Source organism: Anolis sagrei, chromosome 5 (genome assembly GCF_037176765.1).
Source record: "Anolis sagrei isolate rAnoSag1 chromosome 5, rAnoSag1.mat, whole genome shotgun sequence".
In the NCBI taxonomy this organism is placed as follows: domain Eukaryota; kingdom Metazoa; phylum Chordata; class Lepidosauria; order Squamata; family Dactyloidae; genus Anolis; species Anolis sagrei.
Window position 1 is genome coordinate 173371683 of NC_090025.1, and position 19838 is coordinate 173391520.

The 19838-nt window shown below is 41.3% G+C and overlaps 1 protein-coding gene across 2 annotated transcripts in view; it reads right to left on the reverse strand.

The window, feature by feature from the left end:
• The window catches only part of DENND2A (DENN domain containing 2A), an 86501-nt gene that overhangs the window by 36908 nt on the left and 29755 nt on the right, over positions 1-19838 (reverse strand). For both annotated transcript variants that reach the window (XM_060776838.2, XM_060776837.2), the window contains exons 2-5: positions 10252-10350; positions 7613-8809; positions 6985-7112; positions 4337-4458 (exon numbers count right to left, since the gene is read on the reverse strand). In XM_060776838.2, the coding sequence (XP_060632821.2) occupies positions 4337-4458; positions 6985-7112; positions 7613-8809; positions 10252-10319 (1515 nt within the window). In that variant the 5' untranslated portion in view covers positions 10320-10350. The remainder of the gene's footprint in view (positions 1-4336; positions 4459-6984; positions 7113-7612; positions 8810-10251; positions 10351-19838) is intronic.

The window sequence follows — 19838 nt, forward strand, 5'->3', positions numbered from 1 at the left end:
GCTGTGAACCGCTGTGAGTTGCCTTCGGGCTGAGAACAGCAGTATAGAAGTAAAGTAAAGTAAATAAATAAATAAATAATACTGAATTATACTGGGCCATACTGGGTTATTGAGAAGACAGGAAAGCCTAGAGAAGGCAATGATGCTGGGGAAAATGGAAGGGAAAAGGAAGAGGGGCCAACCAAGGGCAAGATGGATGGATGGTATCCTTGAAGTGACTGGCTTGACTCTGAAGGAGCTGGGGGTGGTCACAGCCGACAGGGAGCTCTGGCGTGGGCTGATCCAAGAGGTCATGAAGAGTTGAAAGTGACTGGATGAATAAACAACAACAACAACAACAGCAACAAATACTGGGTTATACTAGGCCCATAACCCTGGTTGGGGCGAGTGGGCTTATTCACAAAAGACCCTTCTCATAAATGCACAGCAGAGTAACTTAGCAGCACCAGCATGACCCAGAACCAATAGTCCAAAGTGATAAAAACAACAAAAACACACAGACGAATGTTATCTCTTCCATAGAACGTTTTTCTTTATAGCAAAATAATATGGTTGTACTATTTACAAGAACGTTTCCATAACACAAACAAAGTTCAGCCTTCACACTGGAGCTTCACACATGAAGCCTTCTCATACTGAGGCTTACCCCACACTGTGAGGCTTAATAACACTAAGGCCTATTCTTAATAACACTATTCTCACACAGTGAGGCCTACTACCACTAAGGCCTTTCCCACTGAGGCATTCTCTCACACAGAGAGGCTTCTCTCACGCCGAGAGCTCTCTCACACTGAGGCATTAGTAAGCAACAGGCACGCCTGCTTATATTGAACTTCAGCCTTGCTGAGTCATTGTATCCATTCAACCCTTTCAGTGTTTGACTCGCATTTTTGTAATTAAAAATATCTAGTTAATATCTAATATTTCTGACAATACCCGTGAAAATTAACCTCCTTGGAGTTACTGCTACCCCAAGCAAGGGACGAAAAGAACATCTTAAGTTACTTAGAAACATAATTACAGGAAACTTGAGTTACAAGAATTCTTATCAATTACCCCAGACTTAATAAACTGAAGGAGTCCTTTCAGTTTTCAAAGGACAAACCAAATAGGAGAGACTTTTCATTTTCCACATCATAACAGAACACACAACATTTTCCAGGAGGTCTTGTTTTGTTTCCTCTATTTTGCACACCCACGTTTGGGGATTGTATAGAAAACAGAACAAGCCAACAAAAATTAACCTACCAAGCAGCCACAGATATTTGTACTAGAGAATGAAAGAGCTGTTGCACCACATCTGACTAAAAGCTATATGGTCCAATAGTCTGTCAACTGGTGGTCATTTCTAGTGGCTACAGAGACATGTTTAGACATCCCTCAGTCGCAAATTAATGGACCTCCCTCTTCTAAACCCTGTTATTTTGTGATTGCATCTATCCAGGAGAACCACAGAATGGTCTGGCTATGGTTCACAGGTCTATTGGTTCAAGTTCTAGGTTTGGCTCTGGCCATCAAATCTTTACCCTGTAGCCTTGGAAATGCTGAAATAGGACTAGTGTGCTAGGCACTCTGTGTAGCTACTAAAAAAATGTCTTCTCATTTTTAAAATCCCTAAACTCTGAAGAGAAAGGCACCCCTCATCTCATATTTTCTGACTTTGGGGAATAAAAAGAACACTTTCCACTGCATTAAAAGAAAGTTTACCTATGACCAGGAGGAGGCAATCAGGCAAAAAAAAAAAAAGAGTTCCAAATTATGAGGCATCCTGTTTCCCTTACTCATTTCAGCTCCATTTCTTTTTCTCGCTTTTCTGCACACCCAGAATGCAAATAGAAATGTTTTCTCTATATAAGCTGTACTCTCAGATACATTCACAGTGCACGAGGGCACCTGTTTCCTAATACATTGTCACTGAGACTATAGTAGAGAAAGATATATCTTTCTCTACTAAGCGGCTCAGGGGGGAAAGGAAAGGGCCTGAGCCCAGGAATTGTGGGAGTTGAAGTCCAAAACACCTGAAGGACTGAAGTTTTCCCATGCCTGATCTAGTACAATTCAGTTCTGAATAAATGTAGCAAAGCTCCCATCTGACAATCTCACTCTCTCAACACCTGCATGTTGAGGGTGTAGAGTAGAGTTGCTAATAGCCATGACATTCAACTAAGGGACATTTCCCCACACAAGTCACATTCTTGCTTCACAACTGGCACCAAGAAAAAAGACAACACTTGCCAGCAAAAAGCAGAATACCGTATCCATTTTTCAGGATAGTGATGGAAAACTGCAATTGAATCTCTTGCCAGATGTAATATAAGGATTGCCAACCAATTCTTCTGTATCATTCAAGTAACAGGTAGGAATTAGTATGTGTCCCAAACTATGTTTGCTAACTTAATCTGCGTGGACAATTATAGCCATCCAGATGTTTAACTTTTCAACTCCTATAATCCCTCAACATTGCCCATGTTGACTAGGGCTCCTGGAAATTTTAGAGCAAAAACACATGGATTATGACAAATGTAGCCTATATCAACTTAACACTTTGGATACTAAGGCATCCTACCCAAGCGTCACATACTCAACTCAAGTAACAATGAAGCATTTGCAAAAATATAACTCCCGGAGTACACAAAACCTAAATGTTGAGGGCAGACAGCCCCCCTCCCCCAACAGATAAATTTGTATCTTTCTCATATTTCTTTTCTATTATGATTCATTCATAAAATTGAATTGTAACCAGGGCCAGAGGTAGATGACTAAGGTGAATAGCAAAATGATGTTCCTGTTGCACTCCAGAGAAGGAAGCACCTCTGTTCTTAACCACCACACTCCAGTCTAAGTTGAAACAGCAAGCAGTTTATTGAGGATTATATAAAGACTGTTCAGCAAAAATAATAAAAAATAATCAAAGTCCTAATGTATGAAATAGTCTACAAGATTCAAGGTACAAGAGTAGTTTCAAAAATCCATAATATCAGGGCATCTAGCACAGGAATACAAAAGAACCAGGAAATACAAGGCAACCAACAATCCAATACTAAAATCCAGGAATAATCCTTCAAACTTGAAAGCAGGAAACATGGACGGATGGAGACATGAACTAGAATTCCCTTAGCAGGCTTAGCTAAGACTAGGCAAGAGTTATTGCCAACGTTGACCAGACTGGCTGGAAAATTCCCCTGGTCTCTCTAATAAAGACATGAAATCATGCCATTTTCCCTGGCTGCCTGATAACAGCTTTTTCTGTAGCAAGTGCTGTGACCATTTATGAAAACCATGTCTCCAATCTAAAAGCTCATTATACTCGCCACCTGGGATTTCATCCTCTGAACTCATTTCAGTCTGACCTTGCTTCCGGGCCCCTCTCTGGAATGTGGCCTTCACTAGCTGCTAGAGACACAGACTGCCCCGTTTCAGGACTTAAAATCTCACGCTGGCTTGCAGGTTCAGAAATCCCATGATCCACTTCTTTATTGACATTAGGAGCAGGCACAAACATGGGCTGAACTACAACATTTCCCTTCTCATTCTATACTTAAAAGTTGACTGGACAGACATCTTACTTCAGCCTTTGCAATAGAAAGATGCTATGCACTCTCCTCTTTGGGGGGCTCCTGGACAAGCTGTATGGCATGCATAAGTCTATCCCCAAATGGAAGGGAACAGTTGTGGACTTTAGGAGAAAGGGGGCTGCCCTTACTCATCCCAACATCTGCTGCCTGAGGCAACCCCCTTACTTTGCAGTTTGAGAGGGTCAGACTTGCAAAGTACAATCAGAAATTGTCCTTTGTAGATACAGACATTGATTTACAATTAAACAAAATGGAAAATGAAAATCAAAACACAAATACTGCAAACGTTTCAATAAGAAAGTTGCAAAACTGAGTCTAGAAATATTTCAAGTGAATCCCAGGGCAAAGTTAGTCAAAAGAAACCGACTAGCCAATAGCTAGAAAGGTCCCTGTAACCTTTGAATTTCTAGCCAGACCCACAAAAAGCAGCCTGCTTTATGGCCATACAGAGTTCCCCAGGTTTTGGCTGTGGGCTGCCAGAAGCTGCAAGTGAAAACCCACAGCAAGAAACCATCATTCCTAACCCAGCAGGATTCAGCAGACTTAAGAGTTTATCCTTTAAAAATCACTGAATAGGGTAGGCAGGAAATTAACTCCATCACAGAGTTAATCCAAGATGGGAAACCACATCAGAGAGGGAACCAGCCGTTTTCTTCCCTGCAGGGCATCAGCTTTCCCACCACATTAAACTTCGCAACACAGCCAAAACACATAACTTTGGGGCACTGAACGCTCAAGTCACACTGGTTAGACCAGGATACCTTTGTGGGTGTGCCAGGGACCGAGGACGAAGGAGATGCTGGAAAGTTCAGAACACATTTTTTCCCCAAGCAACGACTGTTTGTCTCAATATCCTCATAGGGATTCTCTTTTGCTGGAGGATCTAAAATAGAAAGCCAAAGACAACAGATAAATCAACACAAACATGTGAATCTTTCGATATCCTCAGAACCTAGAAACTGCTGATGTAGAATTACATCCTCTTCCAACCACACCTCCAGATGGGTTGGGACCATAACTGGGGATGATGAAGTTGTGATGTTTAAAATGGCTGGAGGGTGATAACATTGTTTTACCTGAATGTCAGCAGCTAATGCAGACATCCTGAGTGGCTTGCATGAGGAAAGAAGAAGAGGAAAGTTGAACAGAAGGAAAAAGAGAAGTGCACTATTCCAAACAGAGTTAAGGAAGCATCTTGAAGTCCATATATACTTGAGTATAAGCCGACCCGAATATAGACCAAGGCACCTAATTTTACCACAATAAACCTGGGAAAACATATTGACTCGAGTATAAGCCGAGAGTGGGAAATGCAGCAGCAACTAGTAAATTTCAAAATAAAAATAGATACCAATAAAATTACATTAATTGAGGCATTGGTAAGTTAAATGTTTTGAATATTTGCATAAAACTGTAATTTAAGCTAACACTATCCAACTCTGATTAACCCATTATTTTAATCTTTTTCAATGTAATGTGCTTATGTATCCTTCCAATAATGACAAGTAAAATAATAAATGTAATAAAATAATAATAATAGAGTAAAATAAGGTAATTGTAATAACAGTGATCACAGAGTAAAATAATAAATGTAATAATAATAATAATAATAATAATAATAATAGAGTAGAATAATAAATGTAATAATAATAGAGTAAAATAATAAATGTAATACTAATAAATAGAGTAAAATAATAAATGTAATAATAATAATAATAATAATAATAAATGCTTGGGAAGTGTTCGACTTGTGATTTTGTGATACGAAATCCAGCATATATATCTCATTTGCTGCGACATAATGTATTTTTTTGTCAGTGAAATAACAGCAGAGTAAAATAATAAATAACTTTGACTCGAGTATAAACTGAAGTGGGGCAGACAAGCTCGGCTGATACTCGAGTATATATGGTAGGCAGAGGTGTATTGAAGTTATGTGTCATGTCCTGAAGTGTTGAAGATTCATTCTCCAGTATACTATGGCCACAAACCAAAAAACTATCAAGAATATTGAACACTATTCATTTTCACACTTATTGCAAAACTGTACCATGATCAATAACTTTAATACAAGGTCAATATTAACAACTAATTAAAAACCCACTATCTTCTCAGTAAAAGTAGTCTTGCTGAGATCTGGGGAACCATTTTTAGATCCGTCTGCAATTAGTGAGTAGCATAAATATGCAAGTTAATGTTTTTCTTGGATGTACATATACACGCAGTTTTCTTTTTTTATTATTATTAATATATTTTTATTGAGTTTGCAGTATAAAATAGACAACAAGGACATAATACAAATCGTGACACGTGTGACACACATACATATAACGTATAAACATAGAGGCAAAGTGCGTAGATATCTAAAGTGCCGTATATGCCTAACAAATTAGGCCCTCACTAGTATCACTCTTACACCATAATCGCTACATATCCACCCCCCTCCCCTCCTCATCTCCTCCCCCCCTCCCTACTCCCTTTTAAAAGTGACTTCCCCTCATTTTCATTCATTTAGTATCATTCCATAATACAGTATTCCCATTACATCGCATATACACGCAGTTTTCAAACTCCTAGAATGCCTTCTTCTACTCCTTCTAGTATTTGTTGGATTCATCTTCTCCTTATTTTGTTGGATGTAGACCAGTGGTTCTCAACCTGTGGGTCCCCAGGTGTTTTGGCCTACAACTCCCATAAATCTCTGCCAGTTTACCAGCTGTTGGGATTTCTGGGAGTTAAAGGCCAAAACATCTGGGGACCCACAGGTTGAGAAACACTCTTGTTATGGAGGGATGAAAGTTTCAAGATGAGGTTGAGGTATATCTCCTTCTGTTGCTCCCATCTCAATGAAGGCAGTGAATTGTTTTCTGGAAGGTCTACTCCTTGTGAAAACAAAGTTTGAATACCCTGTGTACCTTGTTTTGAAAGCAAATTCCATCTTTACTTTGCAGAGTCAAAATTGCAGAGTCAAAATCTCCCTGTGAGCATCAATACTGGGGGCACAGTCGTGTGACCCAGGCTACTGTGATGTACTTTAAATTATTCCTGCCAGCAGGGTGATTTTGAGCCCATAGAAGATCCACTGCACACATACCAAAAGTTTGTTTCCATTATCACATCCCATGCTCCTAATACAGGGATGGCCTACTTGTGGTCTAATATTATTGAACTCTCAGGTCCTTAATGAGTATGAGCAATAGCCAAGTATGATGGAAGATGGAGCCCAACACCTAGAGCATTACATGTTGCCCACCCCAATAGAACAGAATGTTGCATTAATTCACAGATGCCTCATAATGGATTTAACACCAAATTATAAAAATTCAGAATCAAACGCACATACTGTATATGTTCATGAATTTTCATTAATGTGTTCCAAGCAATCCACTTCTAGCTCTCAAAGGCCTACCTAAAATATCTTCATAGACATTTTCTTCTGATAAAGTGCGTGTTAAAGCCAGTTTGGTCTGAGCATACCAGTCCACCCGACCATTCTCGGAGGATGACTGCAACAAGTCTTCAAACTCATACGATTTCCTGTAGCGTTTTGAGTAAAAGGAGCACCATAGATAAGATAAATAGACATAAACCGAATCATGCACTAAACAAGCAGGAAAATACATCTTAACATAGTTACATTTTTTCGTGTCAGGAGTGACTTGAGAAACTGCAAGTTGCTTCTGGTGTGAAAGAATTGGCCATCTTCAAGGACGTTGCCCAGGGGATACCCAGATGTTTTACCATCCTGTAGAATGCTTCTCCCATGCCCCTGCATGGAAAGCTGGAGCTAAAAGATGAGAGCTCACCCTGCTCCCTGGATTCGAATCACCAACCTTTCAGTCAGCAAGTTCAGCAGCTCAGCAGTTTAACCCATTGGGCCACTGGGAAGGGGGTGGGGGCAGCAAGTTACTATTAACCAATTAAAAACATTATAAAGGGCATACATACCACAAGGGTACAACTCAACAACAACAAAATGCAAGTACTAGGAAACCCTATACAGAATATGGGGAAAAAACACAGAAGTATACAAATACCTGTGATCTGCATTGGCCTTATGCTTTCCATTTCTCAGTCTTCTGCTGACAGCTGAAGGGGGAGGAGAAGAAGGAAGAGGAGGGGGTGGGATGGAGGGGAGAGGGGGCAGGTTCCTCTTATTTCTTGCTGGTGGAACCCATCCCTCTTCGCCCTCATGTTTAAAAGTCCTCCGCGGCTTGGGGAGTGGATTGATAAAAGGTTTCTTCTCAGGCAACCCAGGCTCAGTGTACACGTTTTCCTCATTGCTAGCCTTGCACTTCAAACGGGACGCTTTCACCTCTTCCAGAGTCCCAAATATTGGTTCAGGAGCTTCAAAGTCCAAGCCAAGGAGCCGCTTACCAAGTTCTGGCCGGCTGGCTCTTTCCTGGCCTTCAGAGGGGCTTTGAACTTCATCTGGCTTCTCCTGCAGAAAATTGGGAGAGTAATAAGTACCGGGCAATTGTGGTTGTAGTTCAGCTGAACCTCCCTTCAAGGCCTGCTCCAGTTTTTTCACTTGACTCAGGACGGATATATTGTCTTTCTGGGTATCTTTCTTCATCTCAACACTCCTCCCAATATTCGAATTAAGATCCCCATCTCTGAACCTTCCATCTATCTTTCTCTCTTTTTGTTGCCCAGCATTCTTTACACTCTGTATTCTTATCTCATTCTCTTTGCTTGCCCTCTTACATTCCAGCTGCCAGCTTATAAGCCTTTTGGTTTCCACATCCCTTGTTGCTGCAGTTTCCCTGGCCATCTTCTCTACAACACCCAAAAATGAGCTGAGGTCCTCTTTAACTCCTTGGTCTTCCTCCTTCCATGTAGTTCCAGGAGATAGTGTTTCCTTCTTTCCTTCCCACTCTGAAATCTTCTCCCTGATGCTCAAAGGCTTATCTTTCAAACTGACTTTTCCAACCGCCCGGAGGTTCTGAGTGCCCCCCATCTGCTTTGGAATGATCTTGCCACTTTCCCGGATGCTGAGGTCTACAGATGGGTCACCGATGATCATCTTGGAACTGAGCATGTTCTGCTGAAAACAGTCCAGTCTTGCTTCCCACATCAAGTTCTCCAGTGCTTTTAATGTGCTCTTCACCGCAGCAGATGGCTCTGTTTTAGGGGCTAGCTTGATGGCAACACTCTCCAAGCACTTCCCCTTTGAAGGCCCACACTGAAATGTTGTCTTTGTGGCTTTATTATTTAGACTGTCAAACTGAGCCCTATGCAATGAGAAGAAATGATAAAATCTTTAAAAGTCAGAAGAAGTTACAATTGTCTCAGCTGTTTCATTTCTGTTTAGACCTGTGGTTCTTAACCTATGGGCTGAGGACCACCAGTGGGCTGCAAGGATGAAAATCTCATCCGCGAGTCTCCTTCCTCTTTATTTATTTTATTTCAGCTCCTTTCATGCTGCCTGCCACTATCGCAGATCATGGCATATATACTGTATCAGAAACTAGAGCTGATGTGGTTTATCTAATGCAATTTTCTGAATCAGCACCCCAAACCAAATCTAAAGTTGACCAAAAATGGATTCATAACCCTATGGGCCCTAATGCTGGAGAGTGGTCCCTGGACAAAGTGGTTCCTGGTGAAAGTAGACCCCTCTGAAAGTGGTCCCTGGTCAAGTGGCTTTAAAAAAAAGGTTGGGAACCACTGTTTTTTTAAAAAAAGGTTGGGAACCACTGCTCAAAAAAAGGTTGGGAACCACTGTTTTAAAGGAATTGCTATAAAGCAGCAGCGCTTGCCCATTCCCCCCAACTCCCCAGTTCTTCTCAATCCCAATATGCTCTCCAACATATTCTCAAAAAAGTGGACAACAGATTTTACATTAAGTATGAAATCTTAAAACATATATTCCATACCACTGCACCCTCCAGAAAAAAAGAAGAAATGAACCACAGTAGGAGTACACATGGATCTGGCATACAAAATCTACCAGGAAAAAGTGCCTCATTTAGCTAAGGAGTAAAATAGCTACAATAACCATCAGAAACTACTGAGGAATCCACCAGGAAAAAAGAAATGTCATTTGGATCTCAGAAAGACAAGTTGTATGTAAACACACCTCTGGGCACTGAATCCATTCAGAATTCAGTTAACCAGGAAGTTATGGGAAATTTAGGTTCATTTCAGAAGTACAATTAAAAACTAGCAAGGCGTGGTTCTCCCCAACTCTACCTCCAAGGATACTCAGAAAGTACTACAATAATAATAATACAATACTCCTGACCTCACGATCGTGTTAAAAAACCAAGTATGGATCATCGATGTTGCAATCCCAGGTGACAGCAGGATTGAAGAGAAACAACTGGAAAAGCTGACACGATACAAGGATTTAAAGATCGAACTGCAAAGACTCTGGTACAAGCCAGTCAAGATGGTCCCAGTGGTGATCAGCACACTGGGTGCAGTGCCTAAAGACCTTGGCCTGCACTTAAACAAAATTGGCGCCGACAAAATTACCATCTGTCAGCTGCAAAGGGCCACACTACTGGGATCTGCATGCATTATTCACTGATACATCACATAGTACTAGACACTTGGGAAGTGTCCGACGCATGATCCAATACAACAACCAGCAAAGTGACCTTGTTTGCTGTGTACTAATCTCGTTGTGTTCTAATAATAATAATAATAATAATAATAATAATACATTTACCTTTCAGTTGTTTTGCAAACACTGGTTTTAGACTTGATGCTCACATCGGGGATGGTGTTTGCTGTCATCGTGTCAGCACTTGGTTTGGCTGCAGTCCAGCTGACAGGAAGATCAGTAAAGCACATATGATATAGTTAGTGACACAGTGAGCTACCTTCTTATACTGCTAACCAATTCTTGAGCTCAGAATATGGTTTCATTCTATAATAAAAAAAAAACAACCACGTACTGAGTAGGTCTTAAAAGTCCTGAATTCTGCACATCTCTGTCTAAGTTGGAATCCAGTTGTACTATGAGATGAGTTGTCCAAAAAATTAACTTTTAGAAATACTGATCCAGTCTGTTACAGCATTCTGAAGTTGCTGCTAGTTGATTTAAACTGTTTTCAGAACATTACCCTTGCTCCTCTTTTATTCCAAACTCTATAGAGAAAAAGGACAAGCACCACCCCGAATACATGCCAGAGGATTACATCTTCGTTATTTACACATCACTGAAGCATGTTCTTAGTCTGCTGTGCTCATTTAGTGAACAATAGTTTATCCTGCTTTCATTTATAATAATGGTTCTTAAAATTTGGTTCTCCAGATGTTCTGGACTTTAGCTTCAGGAAGTCTCAATCAGCATGTCCAATAAGATAGATAGATAGATAGATAGATAGTGGAAGTTGGTCCAAAATATTTGGAAAACCAAAGATTGAGAACAACTGCTTTCAATGCTAAGAAAGCTTTTGTTCCTGACCTTAGATAATGTCATTCCTTTATTTAAATCATGCTTCATCTTTGCTAACATCTGGATTTACAATAAATATGACAACATACGATTTACAATAAATATGACAACATAGTACATGTTGCATCGTACAGAGATGCACATACTACAAATACACATAGAACACAATAATATACAATAGAATGCAAACATCAGTTAACAGAGAACAAAAACAAACTATTTTTTAATTTCAAGAAGATAAAATATTTTGACCTAAAAAGACATCTGTACTAAAAGTAAGTCTAGTGTAGATGGACATTGCTCTACAACTGAAGCTCTCTACTTCATTTTAATGTAGTATGCTGAAGATGCAAGGAAAAAGATAAACCAGCAGATTAGGTGCCCAGCCAGAGTTTTATGTGAAACTTTAATGCAAATGCAGAGACCTAAATCAGCTTAGAACAAAACAAACAGCCAACATGGTTTCCTCAGAAAAAATATATAATCTGCACAACTTGTCCCCAGACTTATGAGTGACCTAACCATAGTATTTCTATCTTCCTGGGATTCGCGCTTTGCTTAACTGGCTTCCATTGAGTCCTATTACCTTGTTCAGACCTACATGGCCTCACCTGACTGACTATAGAGTAATTACATATTTGTGATGTCTCACTAACCTAATGTTCTCACCTCATTAGTGAAAACATCTCCCCTTGCGCTTTGCTATGCTGCTGCTGAATACACATGCCAAGTGTGGAAAACATCTCACTACGTTAAAAGAGTGGATGTGGCTCTTAATGAGACATATCACATTATCACAGGATGTCTATGCCCACCCCACTGGAGAAATTACACGGTTTAGTTGGTAGCGCACCACCTGACATCCGCTGAGAAGCAGCAGCCAGCAATGAAAGAACCAAGGCATTGACATCTTTGGCCCATCCTCTGTTTGGTTATCAGCCAGCATACCAACACCTTAAATCAAGGAACAGCTTCCTAAGATCTACAGAGATACTTGCAGGAACACCTCAGCAAGCAAGAGTCCAAAAGTAGCAGGCTAAAACCCTGCACTTCAATCAGTGGCTGAGACCAGATGAGAAATGTTCTCCTGGACACACAGATGAGTGGATGACTTGGAAGGCACTGAACAGACTGCTCTCAGGCACCACGAGATGAAGAGCCAATATTAAACAATGGGGCTACAAAGTGGAGTCCGCAACATGTGAGTGTGGAGAAGGGCAAACCACAGAACACCTACAACACTGTAACCTGAGCCCTGCCACATGCACAATGAAGGACCTTCTCACAGCAACACCAGAGGCACTCCAAGTGACTAGCTACTGGTCAAAGGACATTTAACATAATCCCAAGTTTTAAAACGTTTGTGTTTTTAAATGCATTTTAACTGTACCCTCAACATGCTTCTGACACAATAAATAACCCAATGGTTTTCTACAGATATTAGAAAGCATAGGTGGTGTAATATGGATTCTTTTTCTAAATTCTTTAGAGTGATACAGAAGTCATCCAACGTTGTATCTTCTGACACTATTCTTGCAGATAGAAGTAGGTCAAACATATCACTGTCCTAATATAGAGCCAACAAAACAGGTCCAGCAAGATTTCACAATCAATGGAATCAAAAGCTGGTGACAAAAAAAATCAAAGAGCATCAACAATAGGAAAGAATTCTGTTTCACACTGATAATCCCGTAAGTCCAATTACACTTGAATATTTCATTTCATCTCAAATACTTGCAGCTGAGCTGCCACCACTTTCTTGAAGATCGTCCTCCAAATGGTGCTATTAGCAAGGTGGCAATAGTTCTTTCCAATTTCTTTTGCCCAGTGAAGAATAATTCTTCAGAAGAAGCTAAGACAACCACTTCCTTCAGGATGGTTACAACTATCCAAATCTAGTAAAAAGTATTCTACTCAGTCAACACTCTTCTGTGAGAAGTTAATCACGCGGCTTGGTAAGATTACTTTCTGGATTCCAATTCCAATGGCCATGCTGCCTGGAAGATTCTGAGAATTGTACTCCAAATGTAACTTTTCTAAACTCTAGTTAACAGTCAAGGTGGGAACTACGAGTACCACACCCGCTAAATTACACCAGCTGGGTAGGAAGCAAAGTAACCTCTACTGGTTACTGCATCAGCTGCATTAAGATCACTACTGACCAAAAGGTCATGAGTTCGAAGCCAGCCCAGGCTGGAGTGGGTGTCCAGCCATTGTGTAGCCCGTTGTCGACCTTTGCAACCCGAAAGACAGTTGCATCTGTCAAGTAGGAAAATAAGGTACCACCTTGTGTGGGAGGCTAAATTTAACTAATTTATGAGGCCATAAAGAAAAAAGACTCCGGGGAATGTGGAATGCAGAAGAACTTCATCGGTGTCGCTGATGGATGATGAAAAGCAGCAGCTCCCCTGGCGGCCAGAAAAAAGTTAAATAGCCTCTGTGTATTTGTGTGTTAAACGTTGTTTGTCAAACTGGCATTGAATGTTTGCCATATATGTGTTGACTGTAATCCGCCCTGAGTCCCCTGCGGGGTGAGAAGGGCGCAATATAAGAACTGTAAATAATACTGGAAATGTGGCATTCACAAAGGGATATCTTTTCATTTATGGTGGGAATGTTCCCTGTTACAGAGGTTTTGGAACAATATATGTAAGGAAATAGGTAATATTATAGGACTAAACATCACCTGGATACTAGGTCAGCATTACTAAGGGACGCCACAAAGTTGAATTTAGAAATGAAAAAGAAAGAATAGGTGATTACTGTATTTTACTCACAGTTGCGAGACATATAATTGCAAGGAATTGGAAGATAGTAACCAATGTCACGCTGGAAGCATGGAATGGGGAGGTATGAACATCACTTTAAATGATAAACTATCAATGGAAATGAGGATGTTCAGAGGGGGAAAATAATAGATCAGATTTTGATTCATATTGGTCGGTTTTTATTAAATATGCTGTAGAGAGTGAAAAGGGAAAACAATACAACCTTGTTGGGCAGGGATTTTGGATATGACATTTGGTTAATGGTTGACTCATGAATTTATGGCAAAGGAAATTATACTCGTTCAGGCCTTGGTGGTGAGGTCATGTGTTCGTAAAATGTATTGTCGAAAGCTTTCATGGCCAGAATCAACAGGTTGTTGTAGGTTTTTTGGGCTCTATGGTCATGTTCTACCCCGAAAAACCTACAACAACCCACTGTTTGTAAAATGTTCATTGTTTTGTGTTCTGTTTACACTGTAAGCTGTTAATGTATGTAAAGGAGTGGGGTGGCATAGTGTGTGTTTGCATGGACTCTCAAATTTTCATACAGAGTTCATTCACTGCTACTTACAGTGGACTTTGCAATGGGTGTCATTGTTATGCACCCACCACACAAACAAGGGATTCATAGAAACACATAATCTGATATAGGGAAAATGTCAAATTTCCCTGACATGCTTGCAAAATTGTGTTATTTTGAAGTTCCAGTGGCATTCTTGTCATGAAACTGATAATTGCAGATATGGTGACTATATGTCACACAGTAGAAAATGACATGAATTCAAAATTTGCATAACAGATTGATCATGCAGAAAGATCACTGATGAGTCAAAGTCAGACAACAGAACATAATCCACACTGCTAAGGCCAAGGACATTTGTGTGTGTGTGTGTGTGTGTGTGTGTGTCAGGAATGACTTGAGAAACTGCAAGTCACTTCTGGTGTGAGAGAATTGGCTGTCTGCAAGGATGTTGCCCAGGGATGCCCAGATATTTTGATGTTTTACCATCCTTATGGGTGGCTTCTCTCATGTCCTCGCATGGGGAGCTGGCGCTGACAAAGGGAGCTCATCCGTGCTCACCCTGGATTCAAATCTCCCACCTGTTGGTATTCAGTCCTGCTGGCACAAGAGCTTAACCCACTGCCCCACTGGGTGCTCCTATAGGCCAAGGATGAATACTGCCTATGAAAAGGTCTTCTCATAAAGGGTCATTTGGGTCACGGTTCATTATTCATTCCTAACCAATTTCTGCTTCTTTGTTTGGTTGCATTGGAGGGTGTTTCTGTCCCACATTCAAGGCAGTGAAGAGGCTTTTCCACTTTGAAAAGCAATTCTGGGCATTTTAGAAGTCTTTTTTCTTATAACCATACTTTTCTAGGGGGCATTATAAAAAACCAGCAAGCCGAAAACAAAGTTTTCCATGGCTAGCAAAAGTTTATTGTCTTTCACAATTCTTTCCAAAGAGTATTGAGAAAGTGGGGGGGGGGGGAGGAGGATACCTAAAGGTCTCTGGAGTCCATCCACTTGGCAGATCTGTTACAGATAAACATGCCACAGCCATAGCTTGGGAGGAAAAAAAATCAGTAAAGTTAGTATTGCACCTCCTCCAACTTTTCTGTGTTCATTTTCAAGAGTCCAAGTATTATAAAGGGAGGAAAAGGAATGAAGCTGCATTTCTTTCTGGGCTCCTTTCCCTGTGATATCATTCAAGCTAGTAATGTTTTCAACATGGAAACTCAACACCAAGTCAGCCTCACAGTAATACTACTTAACGCTTGCATGGCACGTTTTGCTATTTTGCTATATTTGCTATTTTGAGTGCAGCTTCACATGCATCAATGAGCGAACCTCCTTGAAACAGGCTTGAAAATTAAGTTAGTATTTTCCTGAGAGGGGAAGGGATTGGGTTTATTAATGAGATTTTGTACACCACAAAGGTGAGGCTCAAACCAGAGGCTTTCTGGCTTACTGCTTCATCCCTTTGCATCTGTACTAAACCAGCTCTCTCAAGGAGAAAAATACTTTAGTGGGTTAAATTACTCTCACAGATTTAAGGCACAATCCACCAGGAATTTCCCCAAATATAAACTACACTGAAAAGAATGCAAACTGTGAAAATGATGTAAAGGCACCAGCTCCATGAGTACGATAAACACGACTGGGCGGTAGGCAAACAAAAGATGACCAACCAAAGGACACTGCTCACACAATAGATTAAGTCCTCCCAAATGAAGTCAGAAGAGGAATCAAGGTGTGTATTTATTTTCAATCCAGTGGATGCTGTTTCCCTGGCAGATTGTCAACTGCGGTAAAAGCGGCCCACTGAGTTATCTAATTCACACACAGAAAACCTCCAAAAGAAAGGGATAGAACTTCATATGTGTCCTTCAATGGAAGTGGAGGCACATACACAGAGGGACACATGGATATCTAAGGGGATTCAATCCCACCCTGGGCCCCCATGGGGAAGAAAAAGGTGAAATAAAAGGCAAAAATTAGGATAAACATAAACATGAGGGTCCTGTGTATACAGAGGGAATCATGTGAGTGGATAGACTGAAACCTACAGGGAAGGGAAACACACACAAGGGAATTGTGGATAATAAGGGAAGTTTGGTGAAGACACGGATTATGGGATTTGGGATTAGGTGCTAGGAAGGGGATTATGGGCAAGTTAGTGGGGAGGAAGAGAGAAAAGGTATGGCTTGGAGGATAAGTGAATGGCTGCAATAGAAGTGAATTGTAAAAGGGAAGACGGGGCTAAATGTGTCTTGGGAGTCTGCTGGGGCTCCCAGAGTGGCTGGGAAGTGGCGATGGGATTTGGAGGTGCCCATGAAGGACTATCCGGTGGATGAAGCCATGAGTGGGCCCTGTTCCGGGGCTGCAGAGGGCCACTGTCAGCTGTGTGGAGGAATGCAGAAGTAAGCCAAAGAGGCAAAAGAAGATGGCGAGGAGGCAAAAAAGTAAAGGACAATTCAGTTTTTATTTAGGATTGTGGCAACAAAGGGGCGGACAAACTGGTGGCTGCTGCTGGGCTCCTCTAGACTTGGAGACATTCACTGAATTTATAATGGTAAAGGTAAAAGCTGCTTTAACCTGCGGAATGCTCCGGAGGGGTTTTTTAATGTTTGACAACACCTCTCTGGCTGAGAATTTCAAAGGTATTGCCCTAAGCTACATTTCCCAGAATCCTGCAGGAGCAATTTTTTTTGTATCAGGAGTGACTTGAGAAACTGCAAGTCGCTTCTGGTGTGAGAGATTTGGCTGTCTGCAAGGATATTGCCCAGGGGACACTTGGATGTGTAATGTTTTACTATCCTTGTGGGAGGCTTCTCTCATGTCCCCACATTGGGAGCTGGAGCTAACGGAGGGAGCTCATCTGCACTCTCCCTGGATTTGAACCTGTGATCTGTTGGTCTTCAGTCCTGCCAGCACAAGGGTTTAAACTTATGTCTCAAGCATGGCTGGTGGGAACGAGAGAAAGGGCCTTCTTGGTGGTGGCCCCTCAACTCTGGAACTCACTTCCCAAGGAGATTAGATTGGCACCTACCCTTTCCATTTTCCGCAAGGAATTAAAAACCTGGATGTTTTGCTGTGCATTTGATTAGGCAGTTCAAAATAGCTCTCTGCACTTTCATTGGCCCTCCCACCTTTAGTCCTGTTACTGTAAATGCCTAAGGACATTACCCCCCTAGCCATGACCTTAACTAAATTGAAACACATCTTGCACTTTCCCCTGGGCTCTGTCTAGGAACAATTGCACATTTCCTGATCCTCTGCACTCAGTACTTAATCTTTCAGCCATTATACTGTTTTAAAATGTATTTTGTGATTGCAATGTTTTTTCTGATATTGTTGTTGATTTATTTTGTTTCATTTTATTTTATAGTGTGTGTTTTAATCTGTATTTTCGAGCATGAGATTTGCAATATGTTAGGCTGAATTTGGAGCCCCCGGTGGCACAGTGGGTTAAAGCACTGAGCTGCTGAGCTTGTTGATCGAAAGGTCGCAGGTTCGATTCCGGGGAGCGGCGTGAGCTTCCGCTGTCAGCCCTAGCTTCTGCCAACCCAGCAGTTCGAAAACATGTAAATGTGAGTAGATCAATAGGTACCGCTCCGGCAGGAAGGTAACGGTGCTCCATGCAGTCATGCCGGCCATATGACCTTGGAGGTGTCTACGGACAACACTGGCTCTTCGGCTTAGAAATGGAGATGAGCACCACACCCCAGAGTCAGACATGACTGGACTTAATGTCAGGGGACTACCTTTACCTTTTTAGGCTGAATTCACACACGTTCTGGTCTATAGGAGCCACAACCGTATTGAAGTGTCTGCATTTCTTTACAACTACTTCATTATGTCCTAGGCATGAGCCCAGGCACCAAAACAAAACTGTGACCCGTTCTTTTACAAAATGCCAAAAGAGGACGGCCGGGGGGAGGGGGGGGGAGCATGATAGGCACAATTCATGAAGAGTTCATGAATCAAGGGGAGAATGGCCTCAAACCTTTTTAATGTAGCTTTGTGGTTAAACTTTCCTGAGATACAAATTGGCAACAAGGGAAGTTAGTTGTAACCTGTCAATATTCGATGGCATTAGCAATGCCAAATCATTCCTGGAAGGGATATGGATGAGAGAAGGAAGAGCTCATGATGGTGGTGATACAAAGGAACTTTCTAGCCTATGAGACGTATAGTGGGAAGCATGCAGAAAGCAGCAACCCAATAATAAATCTTCCAAAGAGCAAGCGGCTCCTGCACCCACTCACCCATTCGCAGGCACACAAGGCTCCAGATTCCCAGGGTCACATGGCTAAGAGCTTCCTCTTGCCAAACAGAGCCAGACCCTGCTGTGACCTTTCTCTTCCACACATTAGTTCCTGCCTGTTTCTGTGCTTCCGAAGAGGCGTTTGTTTACTGTCCTATCGCTGGCATGCAGGAAGTGGCCTTGAAATGAGCTGTAATCATCTTTCACCAGCAGCCACTCTCTGGCTCCTTTTCTAACTTCAGTTCCCCTTTCCTTCCTTCCTTCCCGTCTTCCTACCTAACATCCCTTTCCTTCTGGATGAATCATCTAAAAATAAAACAAGCACAGTGTTTCTGAATGAGACCTATATTGTGAAATTGTCCTACCTTATTTGTGAAATCTTATGGAAGGTTCAAAAAAAGTTGTGGTGAAAGGTCACTCTGCACAGGGAAACCCAATGAGGAGTGTCTTAGGGAGGTGGGTATATTTAGCTTGAAGAAGAGAAGGCTGAAAGTACATGATGGTAATGCTGAAATATTTCAAAGGATGTCACATTGAGGAGGGAAGTTGTTTTCTCTAGAAACGAGAATACAGAGCAATGGGAGTTACAAGTAGAGCAATGGGAGCAATGGGAGTTACAAGTAGAGTAGAGAAAACCTGAATAGCTTTAAAGAAGATGAACAGATTTCATCTTCACTTGTGATTTCTTCTAGAAAGTTTATCATTACTAACTGCAAGAGCAATAGGGTTTCAAATTTAGAAAATTCTGAAATTAAATTTTAACTAAGTATGTATAGGACATTAGATAGTGTAAAAAAGTGAAAAATGATTCCATACATTGCAAAAAAAATGTATGTATGTGTTGTCTCTTTTTCTGATCTTATAAAGTTTCATTGAGATATATACTGTGTGTGTGTGTGTGTATATAGGGATTTCTTCTTGACTTTAAGTTTAGTCATGTCCGACTCTGGGAGGTGGTGCTCCTTTCCATTTCTAAGCTGATGAGCTGGCGTTGTCCATAGACACCTCCAAGGTCATGTGGCTGGCATGACTGCATGAGGCACCATTACCTTCCCATCGAAGCGGTACCTAGTGATCTACTCACATTTTCATGTTTTTGAACTGCTAGGTTGGCAGAAGCTGGGGCTAACAGCAGGAGCTCTCCCTGCTCCCCGGATTCGAACAGCCAATCTTTCTGTTAGCAAGTTCAGCAGCTCAGTGGTTTAACCCACTGCACCACCAGGGGATGTGTGTGTGTGTATAAATACACACACACACTCACAAACACACACGGCTTTATATCAATAAATCATTCACCAGATTTACCATGACAAATAGT